The 18317-nt window shown below is 43.2% G+C and overlaps 1 protein-coding gene across 1 annotated transcript; it reads right to left on the bottom strand.

The window, feature by feature from the left end:
• Positions 1 to 530: 530 nt before the first annotated feature.
• On the bottom strand, positions 531 to 12495 carry LOC143291995 (rhodopsin-like). The gene is made up of 8 exons (XM_076602151.1): positions 12371 to 12495; positions 9147 to 9367; positions 7976 to 8112; positions 7013 to 7286; positions 6212 to 6518; positions 4788 to 4990; positions 3144 to 3432; positions 531 to 1720 (listed from the first exon to the last, which is right to left on the bottom strand). The coding sequence occupies exons 2-8, from the start codon at positions 9353 to 9355 to the stop codon at positions 1520 to 1522; spliced, it is 1620 nt and encodes a 539-aa protein (XP_076458266.1). The 5' UTR covers positions 9356 to 9367; positions 12371 to 12495; the 3' UTR covers positions 531 to 1519.
• Positions 12496 to 18317: the final 5822 nt, after the last annotated feature.

Here is an 18317-nt window from a genome sequence, read left to right as displayed (position 1 = left end):
ATTTGCTTGCATAAGTATATTCTTGCATGTGTGTATGCGTGCATAACTAACATGTGGAGATATATTATATTATACATACATATAAATGTACAAACATGAGACAAAGGCGACAACAAAATGACCAGAAACCCGGAAACAGGAACATGTATTTGACAGTTTTTGAGCAGATGTTCCTCCGCTGAGAACAAAGAAACGTTCAACATCAATCATAGATAATATTCCCAACACATTCAATACATTTTCGTTCTCGAAATAAAAAATTTCAAAGCGTATACAATAACTAAATTGCAGGTTGGAGTCATTATTGCTGTCATACATCGATTTAACTAAAAAGCCTTCTCAAAAAAAATGTCAAAAAGAAAAGTCATCATAAAACAAAATAAATAAGGGTAAGCTGTCAAAGATTAAAACACATTCTCACAAAAGTAAAGGGATTTTTCAGCGATATAGACATTTGCGCTTGTGTACCTGCGTATACATAAACGGGGAGTGGGGAAGAGGCGGGGGGGTGGGGGGGGGGGTGGAGGAAAACGAAAAACACACCGAAATAACTCAAATCCCTCAAACAACATTGGATCGGGTCATCTCATCTTTAAGTGAACGCGACGGCCAAGTGGTCAGAGCAGTGGCATACTGTAATGATAATTCTTGAGGTTCGTGGTTCGATTCCCGGCAATGCATGTTGGAGTTAGTGTCAAGGGTTCTCCGATCTTTCATGTCCACATAATCATTATACAAGCACACCCGCCATCATCTTCTCTCTCTGTATATAACCATGCATAATACAAAATACATATGATAACCCATGTCCATACCCGGTTGGTTATGTCTAGAAATAAAAGAAAGTCTTTCACTAAACCAGCTTTAGAAATGGGATTGAGGATATTTCAAACAGACAATTGCTCATGTTTTTCGCTTTGATTGCAATGTGTCTTCATTGGCTGACGAGAAATGGGGTAGACGAAAAAGGAAAACAAAACAAAACAAATTCTTTTTTTAATTATCCCTTAGATATACACTAAAATTGACTGCATGTTTTGTGTTCTGAAAGGACGTATTCATTCCATCTGTTACGATACAGTTATTTTCTTACTACGTTTTGTTAATTGTTATTATCAAAGTTTTGAATTTCTAATTCACTTTATCATAGCTTCGATAACTTGTTTTCAGTCACCACTATTTCTTCACATGTTACATCTTAAAATTACAAAAAAAGAGTGTTTCTTTTTTCAAATGAAAACATGTGGTATACTTAAATTTTGTTCCTATTAATCGTAACTTTGTCAACAAAGAAATTGTCCGTTGATAGATTAATATTTTTGTGAAAAGTAATTTCCAACGTTTACTTCGCCGCACTTGGTGTAATGTCTCCGTAAGTTCTTCTCATCTTATCTCATCTTCTTATCTAATAATTAGACAAAGCTCCCATTCACTAGTAGATGGGATGCACCCACTCTGACTGTATACAGAAACCGAAGAAATGAAAATCGGTTGCTGTCCGCCATTGCCGTATAATATTTCAATCTTGCTGGAAGGCCTCGTTGTCATGCGCGTTGACCTCGGCGGAGGTGGTGACCTGGCTTCCCGCCGCGCCCTCTGCTGGGACGCTGGCTTGGGGAGCAGCGGCCATGCTGGGAGTGGCGGGCTGAGCGGGCACGGGGGGTGGGTTGGGCACCGTGTCAGCGGGCACCGCTCCTGCCTGGTTGATAGTGAACACCGCCTGGAAGAGAGAGAGAGAGAGAGAGAGAGAGAGAGAGAGAGAGAGAGAGAGAGAGAGAGAGAACGAACGAACGAACGAAAATGTTTGAATGAACTTTGGCCATGGACCACAATTCAAAACCAGGGGACTGGAGATGGGCATGGGAAGGGGTATTATAACACTTGAATAGACGACACGATATTATAATGTTCATGGACTTGACATTAATTCTACTTAATTAGGTCTGAGTATATGATTTCTCCTTTTGATGGCATGGAAAATAAATTTTGATACATGGGAATTTCTCTGCTTGTTGTTTGATCGGAGAAGTGAACTAAGAGACATGTTTAAACAGTCTTGAAGAAATTTTGTCCGTAAATCAATATATACAGAACAAACAAACAAACAAATGGTATTCATCTTCTAGTTCACCTTGACAAAAAGGACAATGCTTTAAAACATCATTTTCAGTGTACCTATTGACATTATTATTTAAAAGAAGCACATTCAATCTGGCCTGAGACAACGTCACTCTGAAACAATATTCATCAGCATTTGGTATGTATTTTTCTTTTTCAAATATCACTTTGAATAATCTGTAGAATGAATGTCTGTCTCTATCACTAATAGTACCCGACCATTCTTGAATGAAGATATCTATAAGTCTTTGCTTGAAAGTAATAAGAAATCCTTTCACATCACCAACACCTTGTTGCAACCACACAAAATTAAAACCTGTTGTACATAATATTTCTCTAACTTGAGAAGCCCAACACTGTTTTCCATTTAAATCTAATCCAAGCATCATCTGGTAAGCCATGTATGGCAGTCTATTTTGATCCATCTGTAGTATTCTAAACCAGTACCTTATAACATTTAAGAACGAGTTTGAGAGAGAGAGAGAGAGAGAGAGAGAGAGAGAGAGAGAGAGAGAGAGAGAGAGAGAGAGAGAGAGAGAGAGAGAGAGAACATGCATTGAAATGATTATGGTCTATTTCTGGTTGTTGGTTTTCTTTTTCTTTTTCGTTTGCTCACTTGCGTTTTTGTTCTGTAGTGATATGCCCAAATTTCCTAACAACAAAAAGCATAAGAAAAGTTAAAAAAAAAAAAAAAATAAAGAAGATTAAGCCTTGAAAATAATTACGTATGAGCTGCGGTCGTGGAAATACATGCATGCACGCATACGTACAAATATATGTGTATACATACATACATACATACATACATATAATATATACATATATATATATATATATATATATACATATATATATATACATACATATATATATATATATATATATATATATATATGTGTGTGTGTGTGTGTGTGTGTGTGTGTGTATCACAGGGTGATTATACTACACACCTACGACAGGACAGATCAGTACAGACAGCAGCGTTCTAGCGCACTGCTCTTGCTTGGCTTCCTCGTCATGCCTACCTGTTGACCAGCAGGAACTGCCCCCACGGGCACCTGTCCGGCAGCCACGGGCACCTGTCCGCCCATCTGGGCCAGGTACTGAGGCGGCAGGTAGACAGGGACCTGGCGGGACCCCTGGGCGTTGACCACGCCGACGAAGGCCTGCAGGATGTCCCGGATGAGGGCGCCGTTATTATCCGCTCCGCCGCCACCGCCGCTGTTGTCCGCAGCGTTGCCCATGGACCTCATCTTCATGCTGACCTGTCGGTCCCCGCCTTCGTACACTGAGTCGCTCAGGTTGGACATTTCACTGTGGGGTGGGGAGTGGAGGGGGATGGAACAAAGCCATTTGGAGTTCAGTTCAGTTCAGTTACGTCCCCCCTCCGACTCCCGCCACACACACACACACACACACACACACACACACACACACACACACACATATACAACTCCCTCTCTTCTTTTGCAACATCTCCATTGACTCCAAGTCTCGTACAGAATAAAGTACAAGATCAGCATTCTATGTAATAAATGAATTCCCAAATCTGCCTGCCTCTTCCTATCTCTGAGGCTGCCTTCATCCCTACACCCCATCTCGCTCTCTACGATCGGCTTCGGATCCACTCTGTTTTCGCATACCCAGATTCATCCATACTCCACTGTTGGCCGACGTTCTTTCTATGTATTGTGGACCTTGCGTTTGGAATGAACTTCCTCTTTCGCTTTGTCAGGTCTCCGCACTCAAGGACTTTCAAGTCTGGCCTTAAAACCCACCTCTTTCCAAGATAGCCTACCTCCCGTGCCTCTTCCTTGGCTTCAGTTTCTCAAGATTGGAGTTATGCATACGTGTGAATGACTGATGTGAAAGCCTTTGATTTGTCTCTGCACGGCGCTGTATAACTATTGAATTACTAATTATTATAATTATTACACCAACACACACTCACATAGACCCCCCTTCCCCTCACACTCATAACCCCCATCCCCCACACACCCACACACATGACCCCCCCACATGTGATCCCCATCCCCCACACACCTCACCAACACACACACACATATAACCCCCATCCCCCCACTCATGACCCCCCATTCCCCCACCGACACACACGTATGATCCCCCACTCCACACACTTCCCATCCACCCATCCATACACATACACACACACACACATAACCCCCACCCCACACACACCCCACCCATACAGTGTTGTGGAATAATGGTCTAGAGGTAACACGTCCGCCTAGGAAGCGGGAGAATCTGAGCGCGTTGGTTCGAATCACGGCTCAGCCGCCGATATTTTCTCCACTCACTAGACCTTCAGTGGTGGTCTGGACCCTAGTCATTCGGATGAGACAATAAACTGGGGTCCCGTGTGCAGCATGCATTTAGCGCAAGTAAAAGAACCCACGGCAACAAAAGAGTTGTTCCTGGCAAAATTATGTAAATCGATTTCGATAGGAAAAACAAATAAAACTGCACGCAGGAAAAAATACAAAAAAAAAAAGAAAAAAAAGAAAAGAAAGGGGTGGCGCTGTAGTGTGGCAACGCGCTCTTCCTGGGGAGAGCAGCCCGAATTTCACACAGAGAAATCTGTTGTGATAAAAAGAAATACAAATGCAAATACAACCACCCACCCCCCCCACACACACACACACACACACCTGCAGTTGCTCACGGCCCCGCCAGGAACGTTGGACGTGACACTGTCCACACGGGACATCTGGGTCTTGGTCTCGGCAACAGACTCCTTCTCCTTCTCCGAGTAGCGGCAGCAGCACAGCAGCCAGGGGAAACGGGTGTTGATCACCTCACGGAAGCGGGGGTGGCTGAGGGCGTAGATGACGGGGTTGTGCATGGCGGAGGCCTGCGACGAGACAAGGTAAGGAAAGGTCAGGTAAAGTCAGGTAATGTAAGGCCAGGTAAGATCAGGTAAGTTAAGCTAAGGTTAGGTAAGGAAGGTCTGGTCTGGTCAGGTAAGGGATAAGGTATGGAAAGTTATGGTTAGGTAAGGAGAGGCAAGGTAAGGTCAGGTAATGTAAGGCCAGGTAAGGTCGGGTAAAGTAAGCTAAGGTTAGGTAAGGAGAGGTAAGGTAAGGTCAGGTGCTGTGATGTCAGGTAAGGTAAGCTAAGGTTAGGTAATGGAAGGTAATGTAAGCCCAGGTAAGGTCAGATCAGTCCAGGTCAGATCAAGTAAGGTAAGGTAATGTCAGGTAAGAAAGGTATGGTAAGGTAAGGAAATGTAAGGCCAGGTCAGGTAAGATCAGGTAAGGTAAGGAGAGGTAAGGAAAGATAACGAATGGAAAGGTAAGGTAAGGTCAGGAAGTCTTTGCTCTAGTTTCTCAGGAGGCGTCACTGCTTTCGGACAGATCTTTTTGTTGTTGTTGTTTTCCGTCTGTGGGCTGCGACTCGCACGTTCACTCGAATACACGTCTGGGCTTTGAAGTGTATGGCCGTTTTTATCCACGCCATGTGAGCAGTCATACTCCGTTTTCTGGTGGGGGAACATATCTGTATACGGTACACTATATTTGTTAGGCCGATGCCTGAGCACCAACTTAACCCAACACTACGGTACTCCGGCCTTAAGTGCATGCAGATATATTTGTGTATCTATCAGAGTGGATTTCTTCTACAACATTTTTGCCAGACGACAACCTTGTGTTGCCATGGGTTCTTTTTCAGTGAACTGAGTGCGTGCTGCACACACACGGGACCTCGGTTTGTCGTCTGATCCGAATGACTAGACGCTCAGTTTGGTTTTCCTTTGGAGGAAGGATGAGCATTCTGCCACCTAAGGTCAGGTAGGGTACGATAAGTTCAGATCGAGATGAGATAAGATGGTATAAGGTGAGGTAAGTTAAGGTACAGTAAGTTAAAGTAAGGTACGGTATGAAGGTGAAGTAAGGAAAGGAAACGAAAGGAAAAGTAGGACAATAAAGGAAAGGTAAAGTAAGGTCAGGCTAAGAAAGGTAAGCTGAGATACGAATAACTTTATCATTTCTTTAGATAAATTGCATCACGTGCAAAGTAATGGTACTGAGGCGGTGCAATGATTGGGACAACAACAACAACGAAAAGAACTGACCTTGGCGAACATGACGGGCAGTTCGGACACGAAGGGCGTGACGAGGGAGGCGTCCCCGAACTGAGCGATGAGAGCAATGGTGGCGTAAGGCGTCCAGGAGATGAGGTAGGTGAGGATGATGGTCATGGCGATCTTGGCAGTCTTGATGTCGTTCTTCTTCTGGTTCATGGCGGCGTTGAGCTTCTTGGCCATTTTGCCCATCTCCTTCTCGTGCTCCGCCACGGCGCGGTAGATGAAGAAGTAGCAGAACAGGATGATTGCCAGGGGCACCGCGAAGCCGCAGATGTACAGGCACATGATGTAGGACCTGGGAAAGGGTCGTCACAAACCAAAGTAATAATGTGTACATGGACCAACCTTTCTCAACATCCATTCTAACATCTAGTCCGAGGAAGAAGACAACAAATGATATTTCGCATATTTCCTAATAGCTCATCCTATGTCTCCGAACGTAAGAAAACTAAGTGAATTCAATCTACACCTAGTTCGAGAAAGAAAACAACAAACGATATTTTGTATTTTGTCTATCAGCTTATCCTATTTCTCGAAACGAAAGAAATCTAAGTGAATTATTTTTTCGGCAAGTTCAAAATAGGCGCACATCACAGTGCTGGCCTGGCATGGTAGTTTATCAAGAAACTTTGGAGTGGAGTGGAGAATGGGACAACTGCGGGTCAGACATCCAACCACCATGGTTTATCAAACAACTACGGCACGGGCATGAACTGCCAGGGCTAGAGAAAGGTCCTCTCAAGGCGAAAGGAATGACACGTCAGCGCCGGAAAGAGAGAAAGAACATACCGGAAGTAGTCAGTGCGCGTAAGGTAGTCGAAGGTGCAGGAGGTCTGGAAGCCCTCGGGGATGTAGGCCCCCCAGCCAAACAGCGGCGGCAGAGTCCAGGCCAGACTCCAGATCCACACCATGACGATCATGATGAAGGCCTTGCGGTAACTGAGACTGTGTGCCGCTTTCATGGGCTTGGTGATGACGTTGTAGCGGTCAACGGCGATCGCAGTCATGGTGTTGATGGACATCAGGCCGAAGATGCCGCCGATCAGACCGTAGAACTCACAGGCTGCAATGACGACACGACAGCAGTTATTGGTTTGTTAAATAGTTTTGTGTCATTGTGTCACCCCTAAACGAAATTTGCGTTTGCTGGAACTAGGTCATAATCCAAGTTGATGTCATCTGTGGTCAAAGGTTTACTGCTACTGTATATCGTCAAGGTATCTCCCCACTTCTTTGTGTCTATTTGCAATAATTATATCATGACAGTCGTGTTTGATAAACCACTGTATAATAAACGTTTGGTATACAATAATAAAAACAATAACATGGGATTGGTATCTATGAAAACCATTCTGATATTTCTCAGTTTGGCCTTTCCTTGGCATTGCAGGTTTTGCTTGCTATGTAGGATTAAAGGAAATGTTTTACGGGCATCTGCGTTTGCGATTCATCTATAATCTATCAGAAAAAAAAGGATTTGCTAGTGACTCATGAAAACTATTCATCAAAGTATATGCTGGTACCTAAATTTGATCACCCCCCTCGCCCACCCGCTCATTAACATCACTACAATTTTGCAACTTGTTTTTTAAATCGAAAATTTAGGGTGGAAAATATATATAATGAATGGGTCGTTGAAGTATTTGGCGAACTTTCCTGATTTTGTCAGAACACACAGCATACAATAACTGACTTGCTGACTGGGATAAAACCAAGCAGTAGCCTGCAGTTGTGTACGGTGAAGTGACTCACCGACTTTGCCGAAGAACCAGCGCTTGTTGAAGGCGGAGATGGTGAGCAGAGGGAAGCCGTTGACTGCCGAGAAAGTCATGTCACTGAGGGCCAGGTTCACAATGAACATGTTGGACGGCGACCGCAGACTTTTCGTTCTGAAAGCACACACCAAGGATTGGTTCTTAGAAAACATAGCAAGGTTTGGTTCTGAGAAAACATAGCAAAGCTGTGTTCTAAAAAAACACAAACAAAAACAAATAGAAAACAAGCAAAACACACACACACACACACACACACACACACACACACACACACACACACACACACACACACACACACGCACACCATTATTTGGTTCTCAGAAAACACACACTAAGGCTTGCTTCTCAGAAAACACACACTAAGGCTTGCTTCTCAGAAAACACACACTAAGGCTTGCTTCTCAGAAAACACACACTAAGGCTTGCTTCTAAGAAATCATACACCAAGACTTGCTTCTAAGGCTTCCTTCTCAGAAAACACACACTAAGGCTTGCTTCTCAGAAATCATACACACTAAGGCTTGCTTCTCAGAAATCATACACCAAGGCTTGCTTCTCAGAAATCATACACAAAACACACACTAAGGCTTGCTTCTCAGAAAACACACACTAAGGCTTGCTTCTCAGAAATCATACACTAAGGCTTGCTTCTCAGAAATCATACACTAAGGCTTGCTTCTCAGAAATCACACACCAAGGCTTGCTTCTCAGAAAACACACACTAAGGCTTGCTTCTCAGAAATCATACACCAAGGCTTGCTTCTCAGAAAACACACACCAAGGCTTGCTTCTCAGAAATCACACACCAAGGCTTGCTTCTCAGAAAACATAGCAAGGCTAAGTTATCAGAAAACACACATCAAAGGTTGGTTCTCAGAAAACATAAACCATAGCTTGGTTCTCAGAAAACGCATCAAGCCTTGATTCTAAAGAAAACAGCAACAACACGGGTTGGCTTTGCTTTGACTCTGTTTGTGTGTGTGTGTGTGTGTGTGTGTGTGTGTGTGTGTGTGTGTGTTATGCTATATGTTGCATGCCAGACTTTACTTCTTCTTCTTCTCACATAACTTGTGTTACTCAGATCATACATTTATTATATTCTGATAATGACACTGAGCCCCTGTCGTCACCAGACACCTCCCACTCACGTTCCGAAGATGTAGATGACCAGCAGGTTGCCGAAAGTGCCGCTGATGCCGACGACAGTGATGAAGACGCCGATGGCATAGTGCCAGTGCTCGGGGATGAGGGGGAACTGCTTCCAGTGGGGGTGGATGAACAGGTCGTAGGTGTCGTAGATGTGGGTGGTGTTGGACAACGGTGACGGGGTGGTGGTGGTGGTCAGGGCCGTTGCCATGGTGATGGGAGCCTGAATACCGATTTGAAATAATGAAAATGATGATGATGGTTATGATGATATTAGTAATTAAAAAATAATGAAATGAAGAAGAAGAAGAAGAAGAAGAAGAAGAAGAAGAAGAAGAAGAAGAAGAAGAAGAAGAAGGAGGAGGAGGAGGAGGAGGAGGGGGAGAGGAGAATGACGTTAATAAGTACATAAAATTTACGCTTTCACACCTCTCAAAGTCACACACACACACACACACACACACACACACACACACACACACACACACACACACACACACACACACTGCATAGAAGAAGCGTATGTTGTTACACAGGATACAGATACGGAAAGGTAGAATGGTGTGCCTTGATCATGTTGAGATTGCTTAAAATGGAAGTGTTTTTTTGTTTTGTTTTTGATTTTAATGTTCTTTTTTTTTAAACCATAGATTACTAAGGCTGTTAGTGAAGGACTGTGGCAGAACTGAAAAAGGCAGGGGTTGTACAGCTGAAAAACTAAACGTTCTGCCGCCGTGTTTCCCTCATAATCAGACTGCAAGGATGCTTGTTCTTGGAGATGTTGTGGGAGGTGGTGAATGATAACGATGATGACCATGATATCTAATGATTACAGTGATAATGTTTGTGGCGCTGACCATGCTTGTGACGGGGGTCATGATGATGATGACGATGATGGTTATTATTATTATTCTCATTATCATGCTGCTGCTGCTGCTGATGATGATAATGACGATGAGCGTTTTTTTTTGTTTTTTTTAAATATTCGTCCCTATTGTTATAATCTCTGCTTTCGTAATCAAACATCAACGAAACACAGAATTAGAACACGCACTCTATGCATAAAAAAAAAAAAAAAAAAAAAAATCACGGAAGGTTGTGTAAAAAAGAACAAAAACAAACAAAAAAAACCAACACCCCCCAAAAAAACAAAACAAAAAACAACAACAACAAACAACAACACCAAAACAACAACAACAAAAAGAAAAAAAGAAGAAGAAAGAACAACAACAAAAACAACAACAACAACAACAAAAAAAAAAAAAGAAAAAAAAAGGTCGCGACCTGCCATGACGTAATTTGGAAATCTGCATCAGTGCTCATGCCAAGGTCACAACGGCATGTAGGTTGACACGCAAACTAAGTCCTTTTGATTGGTTTGGGGGGGGGGGGGGGGGGGGGGAAAAACAAAAGAAGAAAAAGCTTATCCTATGACGTCATTCCGACAATCCTCTTAACAGCGTCAGCAGTTCCACCTCATTGTAAGACAAATTTATTAACAGTGAATGAATAAGTCTCACGCGGTATAATGACGAAGAAACACGGAAACACGATGTTTATTTTGGGGACCGACTATAAGGAACTGACCAACGAATTCGACTTCATTCCATCACTTTGTGCAAACTTTCGAAGTACAAATGAGGAAAAAAGGACAAGTGAGGCAAAGAGGGGAAACAGTTGTTGTTGCTGTTTTTAATGATAGGTCTCTTTTTATTATGCTTTTTGTCTTCCTTTTTTGTGCATTACTGATTTTTTTTTTATCAAGTTATTGTTTTTTCTCGTGCACTTGTGTATGTAATAATGTGTTTGGTGTGAGCATAAAAAACAGCAAAAAAACAAACAAACAAAAACAAAACAAACAAACAAACAAACAAAAAAAAATCGAATTCTTCTTCTTGTTCTTCTTCGTTCGTGAGCTGCAACTCCCACGTTCACTCGTATGTACACGAGTGGGCTTTTACGTGTATGACCGTTTTTAACCCCCCCGCCGTGAAGGCAGCCATACTCCGTTTTCATGGGTAAACGAATTCGATTGGACCAGTGTCACAGTGGTAACTACACCCAACCAGGAAGGGAGTGACGACTGGTTCGAGTCCAGCACACCGGTCAGCATTTTTTACTCTCCCCCTCCACGAGTCCGTTGGTCCTGGATGATGAGACGAAAGGCCGAGGTCTCATGTGTTTACTTAGCGCACGTAAATGAACACAGGGCATCAAAATGGTTATTCCTTGCAAATCCTTTCGAAAAAAAAAAAAAAAAATCACCTTTGATAGTTTTGTAAACAGGACTCAGAAACTTGTTTGTATTTGTATTACTCTTTTTGTCACAACAGATTTCTCTGTGTGAAATTCGGGCTGCTCTCCCCAGCAACAGCGAGTCGCTACATTGAGAGCGCCACCCATTTTTGTATTTTGTTCCTGCCTGCAGTTATTTTTTTGTTTTCCTATCGAAGTGGATTTTTCTACAGAATTTTGCCAGGAACAACCCTTTTGTTGCCGTGGGTTCTTTTACTTGCGCTAAATGCATGCTGCACACGGGACCTCGGTTTATCGTCTCATCCGAATGACTAGTGTCTAGATAACCACTCAAGGTCTAGTGGAGGGGGAGAAAAATTCGCACCAAGTGCGCTCAGATTCTCTCGCTTCCTGGGCGGACGCGTTACCTCCAGGCCAACACAACCATGTGTGACTTATTCAGTAAGGCCTTAGTCTTTGAAGGGGTGATATACATCTTTCTATCAATGCTCTAAGACGTGCATTTCTGCACGTTTTGCGGACAGGAAACAGAATGTTTTGGGCTGTATTTGCGTAGCGCTGCGTTGAGGTGATGTGCACTCCTCAGAGAGAGCAGCACACTGAGAAATATGTTGTGATGAATATCAGTAATACGAATTCGACACAACACGAGGCAATACTATGCAATGCAATGCAGAATACACATTCTGTTTTCTGTATTTTGTCCCGTTGCGTTGCGTTGCGTTGCAATCCAATCCAGTCCAAAACGCTACAATTCAATACAATAGAGTACACTACAATACGACGCAATGCGGTGTGGCACGGTACGATACAATACAATGCAATACAATACAATACAATACATTACAACACAGCACAGCACAACACAACACAACACAACACAGTACAACACAACACAACACAATGCAACAAATTACAATACAATGCAATCCAATGAACACAACACAACACAATGCAATACAATACTAACCTTTGTCAGACACGGCTTGGTGAAGAGACGGGGGAAAAATAAAGAGAGAGAGACAGCGGCAAGGCTGATGGCTTCTAGAAGATGCTCTGCCTATGTACGTGTGTGTGTGTGTGTGTGTGTGTGTGTGTGTGTGTGTGTGTGTGTGTGTGTGTGTGTGTGTGTGTGAGCTGTCAAAGGCCCGAAATTTTTCCACCAAGGATAATAATTATCCGCGTTGAGTCGCGTTGAGCAGCCTACTTGGTGACGCCTTTCAGGTCACGTTATTCACCGCTAAGGTGGCGCTGTTCGACGCTAGGGTGGTGAGTCTTGGATGTCTGCCCGTCTGGCTGTGACTCTGTCCTCATCCGGCGTTCCAAGCGGGGGGCCCTGTCTGACTGCCACCAAGGGGGGTAAGGCCGGGCCATTTATACCTCCCAGTTATCTGGCCCTGCCCATAGGCTGGGCACGACTTAAACAGGGAGGGGCGTGGGGGGTGGAGGAGTGTGGGGGGTGGGGGGGCAGTGGATGGGGGAGGGAATGGCGAGGCCCATATCATGCGTGTAGTTCCGGCTTAGGTTGGGGGATGTGTGTGTGTGTGTGTGTGTGTGTGTGTGTGTGTGTGTGTGTGTGTGTGTGTGAATTGTTGATGAGGTGTGGAGGAAAGCGAAAGAGCGTTGTCCTGATCGTAACACGATACATGATGATAAGAGGATTGCTTTGCTGGACTCAATGTCTGTCTTTGTCTGTCTCTCTCTCTCTCTCTTTTGTTTGTTTGTTACAGTAGATGAGGTGCAGCAGCGTATATGGATCAGTTTGCACGCTTTGACACTTCCTTGAAAGTGAAAATTGAAAATTATCTGAGTCCCTCCTCTCATTTACCCTGAACTTCTTTGATTCACTCTCTGTTCCTATCTGTCTTTGTGTCTCTGTCTGTCTGTCTGCCTCTTCACCCCATCCCCCACCCCCCGTCTCTCTCTCCCCCCTAATCTTTATGCTCCTAGTTTCTTCCTATGTATCTGCCTGTCTGTTTCTGTCTATGCTTCTGTCTGTCTGTCTGTCTGTCTGGCACATCTGCATGCTGTTAGAACTCGTCGTCATCTTCTTCTTCATCCTTCTCCTTGTACTACCATTACTACTACTAGTGCTACTACCGCTATATTGCTTTTATTGTTATTTTCTTCTTCTGTTTTGGTAATTATTATTGTTGCTGTGTTTTTGTCAAGAATCATTTCTTTTGTTATGATTTATTATGTTGGGTTTTTTTCCTTGTCATGATCACTATTCATCAGTGTCGCTGTGCCGTCTTCTGCTTTAGCTTGTTTTCCGAATAGGTTGTTTTCAACTTTTCTGATATTCATATGGTGTTTCTCAAGTCGATTGCCTTGAATGATAACAGACTGAATAAATACACGCGCGCGCACGTTTGAGCATGCACACACAGCCACACACACACACACACACACACACACACACACACACACACACACACACACACACTCACTCACACACACACGCACACGCACACACACAAACAGCGAGAGAGAGAGAGAGAGAGAGAGAGAGAGAGAGAGAGAGAGAGAGAGAGAGAGAGAGATTCAAGATGAATTCTGTAGAGAGAGAGAGAGAGAGAGAGAGAGAGAGAGAGAGAGAGGCATAAAATATATTGTGATACATTGTATTACAAATTTTGCACAACAGTATCACATTTTTGTCTTCTATTTTCTGCCTGCAAGTGTTTAATAATTTTCCCCTATCAACATGAATTTATTTTTTAACATAATTCTCCCAAAGACAAATCTCTTGTTGCCCAGGATTCTTTTACGCCAGCGCGAATAAGCAAGCTAAACGCAGGACCTCTGTCTATTAATTAACTCATCCAAATGGCTGGCAAAATACATCCAGACCCACCACTCAAGGTCTATCGAAGGGTGGAGTAGAGAGAAACAACTGCTGAATGAAAGATTCGATCCTGTGCGCTCAGATTCTCTCGCTTCCTGTGCAGACGCATCAGGTCTTTCGTGGCCACGGCACCACCAGTTACTACCATAGCGTGACTCTAAAGCTAAAGCAGGCCACGCATGAGACCCCAGATAATACTGATCATCAATTACGGAATCTGGCTTGATGACAGTGCATGTAATCAGAATGTCAGCTGGGTTTTAAGGGTGTGGAAACATCTCTCTCTATATACCTGACGTCATAGTGTTTTCGGCTATTGGCTGTGTGTGTGTGTGTGTGTGTGTGTGTGTGTGTGTGTGTGTGTGTGTGTGTGTGTGTGTGTGTGTGTGTGTGTGTGTGTGTGTGTGCATTGGTTCTTATTGCCAAGTTCACGGGCACTCATTAACAGACATGCATGCAAGCAAGCAGTCACGCCATAGTGTTGTCAATCGTTCTGAATGTGTATGTATGTATATATGTATGTCTATATAGTCAGTCATTCTCTCTCAGACACACACACACACACACACACACACACACACATGCATACATACATAAATACATACATACATACATACATACACGCGCACGCACGCACAGGAACGTACATTCCTCCGTTCCCACAATACCCCCCTCCACACAAACACACACACACACGCGCGCGCGCTCCCGCGACAACCACACACACGGATACGCACACACATGTTCACTGTCACAGTTTTGCAATGAAAGGGGGGCGGGGACTGATCTTGGGGCCATGAACCAAAAGTCCAGTATGTTGTTCAGTCTTCTGTATCTATTAAAGCCCATAAAGACCCTGTTCCATTCTGAAGAAGTATACGCATAGTTGCTTTGGAAATTATGCCGATATTCGTCTGTTTAGGTGTGGCTCGTGCCCTACCTTTCAGGCTAGAGGTAACGTTTACTCTCTCTCCCTGTCTCTGTCTTTATTTCTGTGAGTTGATCAGTGTGTTGATCTTGCATCATCTGCTTACCTTACTTAAGATTTCAGACCTTCCCAGCTTTGATATTGTCAGCTCTTTGTCGAAGCGCTGTCAGCAACTCTGTTGATTTGCTCAGTTCCCTTCTTATTTGCCCCTCCGCCCTCTGTATCAGATTCTGAGTCCCCCACCCGCCCACCTCTCTCTATTTCTCTCTCTCTGAACCCTTTTCTGTGTGTGTGTGTGTGTGTGTGTGTGTGTGTGTGTGTGTGTGTGTGTGTGTGTGTGTGTGTGTGTTTCTGTCTGTCTGTCTGTCTGTCTATCTGTGTCACGGACGACCCAGTGGTTGCGGTGTTTTTTGTTATTTGTTTTGCCTAGATGAGGGTTCGAATCCGTATCGTCCCTTTTTTTCTTTTCTCACGGCAGGTGAAGTTAGCTGAAGCAGGTGGGTCGCTTGGCTTACTTTTAGATGCGGGTGTGCTGCTGGTGCTCGCGAACGAGGTTTTCTTGGTGCATGTTCCTCTTTGTGGCTGGGTGTTCGAGTGTGGAGAGAGATCGTGTTGTTGTATGTTTCATAAGTGTCTCATGCACCTGAACAGAATATATATATATACGAAGAAGATTGTAAGTGATCGGGATTCTAGTATTTCGTATCCTCGTCACTTGTTTTTGTATCTTCAATCGGGGCGAGTCAGTCCTTGGAGAAGGGCTGGACTTTTGGTAACAGCAGTTGGCTGCTGTCATTTGGTTCCACAATTTCTGTAAACGACCGTGTGTCCGCCAGATGGGACTGTAGGCATTTCTCTGTACGATTTCGTTTTTCTTGTAAGCTCCGTTAGTTCTTTAACAGAACCTGTGAGTAGGCAAGTAGGTGTTTTTGTTGTTGTTGTATTTTTTGTGTGTTTGTTTTTTCTTTTTTTGTTGTTGTTTTTTTTTCAGTCGCTTTGGTCAGCGGTCTCCTAGATAACAGACTCTTTCCCCTCACTTAACAGCACCGGGGATAGGTTTTTCTCCATGTGCACGGCCTCAAAAAGTTAGTGGCTTTCGTCAGTTTCCAAACTCGCGTCGCTCTGGGTATAGCTTGTGTTCCAGACCTGTTTACTTTGCCTTGTTTCGCATTGGTCGTCGTGCTTCGTTGTCTATTACTACATTATTATTGTCCGACTCTTCCTTAGAAGCTACGTTTATTTATCTACTTATTTTTTATTTTCGTTTTTTTACTGTCATTTCCACAGCATTTATTTCTTGTGCAAATTATGAACATATGCAAGGGAGATGAGTTTTCATGTTTTAGCGAAATCTAATTTTGGCACGATATTTTTGAAATGGTAGGAGTTGAAATTATGGAGGAAATGTATATTTTCGTGTCGTTGTTGTTAAGATGATGCACTTGTCTTTAATTTTTTGGTGAAGGGAAGGGGGGGGGGGGCAATAAGATGTCCTGAATTCCACGTATAAAGGAAAATAATTCATTGGATATAGTATGGGGCGCGTCCAACTGGATGCCATAGGTTAACACTTTGAGTAATTTCATAATGTTTATGTGGTGGAGGGTGCGGGGGTGTGGGGGATGAATTGTATTTGTGGCATGTTGTTATGCATTGGAATAAAGGGGGATAATTATTGATCTATATTTACGGCGTCGAAGTGGTGGGACATGCGGAAAGATGCAGGCAAACAATGATTTAAAAAAACAAACAAACAAACAAAAAAACACCACTCCTAGCTGGTTGCCCCTAGATTGGTTGAAATGTTTGTTAACATGGTGGTTCCAGCCTCTTGGTACCGGCGACGAGTCTGCCGAGGTCTCCGCTGACATTGGTACTGAAAGTCGTTTCGTCCTCAGTCCGCCAGCGTCAGCTAGCGTTTCACCTTTGTGAAAGAAACACAAAGGACAGACGATTTGCATGCTCCCAGTTACTTTTTATGGTGGCATTGTTGTTTACCAAAGACTCTCGGGCAATTTTTCGCTTCTGACATTTGTGTGTGTGTGTTTATATATATATATATATATATATATATATATATATATATAATGATAATTAGAACTTGCTCCACTTCATGTTTACATGCTTACTCGCAAGTACGCTCACGTACATATAGCATGCTCACTTGTGGAGAGAGAGAGAGAGACAGAGACACAGAGAGAGAGACAGAGACAGAGAACTTACCTGTTTTTGACATTGGCAGGAGTGGCTTTGAGATGCCTTGCCTCCACGTGAACCTGATGTTTTGTTTAATGATTTACTGTGGCTACACTTACAGTGCCCTTGTGGACACTTGGTCGAAGGAAATAAGTACTGATGTTGTTGCTTTTCTATTTGTTTTATATATACATTCATATGAATAACACAAATACGTGCATCAAACGCATTGCATGATTTCATTTTTGTGTGGGCTTGTTTGCGTTGTGGTTGACTTCATCAAGATTTTGCGCCTTATAAATAATAATAATAATATTAGTAGTAGTAGTATTTTTATGTATTTATCTATATTATTTTTTAAATTTAATTTATTATTATTTTTTAATTTTTGTTATTTTATTTTATTTTATTTATCTATTTATTTATTTATTTATTCTCAAGTCCTGACTAAGCGCGTTGGATTACGTTGCTGGTCAGGTATCTGTTTGGCAGATGTGGTGTAGCGTATATGGATTTGACCGAACGCAGTGACGCTTCCTTGAGCTAGTGATATTGATACTGATTCTTGTGTTGTGGCGTCCGTAGTGGGGAGGGTGCACGTTCGCTTTAGCACGCGTTACAGCAAACCCGCATGATTCCCTCCCTTTCGTAATGTTCTCCCATAAACGCAATGTGGAGACGCTTATCTAGATACAGTCTTTGAGTCAGACAAAGAGATAGAGATGGATATAGAGACAGAGACAGATTCTGTGAGACAGGCACAGACAGAGACAGACAGACAGACAGATGCAGGGAGAGAGGCGGGAGAGGCGATAGTTGGTGAAAGCTGAACTGAGGTCCTAACCACGTGTACACGCTAAATACACACAGCTAATGCAAACAGGTACGCTCCTCTTCTTCTTTCAACAAAATCGTCTCTGTGCCTGCCTCTCTGTCTCTGTCTCT

The sequence above is a fragment of the Babylonia areolata genome, chromosome 18, assembly GCF_041734735.1.
Source record: "Babylonia areolata isolate BAREFJ2019XMU chromosome 18, ASM4173473v1, whole genome shotgun sequence".
Lineage (NCBI taxonomy): Eukaryota > Metazoa > Mollusca > Gastropoda > Neogastropoda > Buccinidae > Babylonia > Babylonia areolata.
The sequence above is the reverse complement of the archived record's forward strand: the minus strand, read 5'-3'. Positions and strand labels throughout refer to the sequence as shown.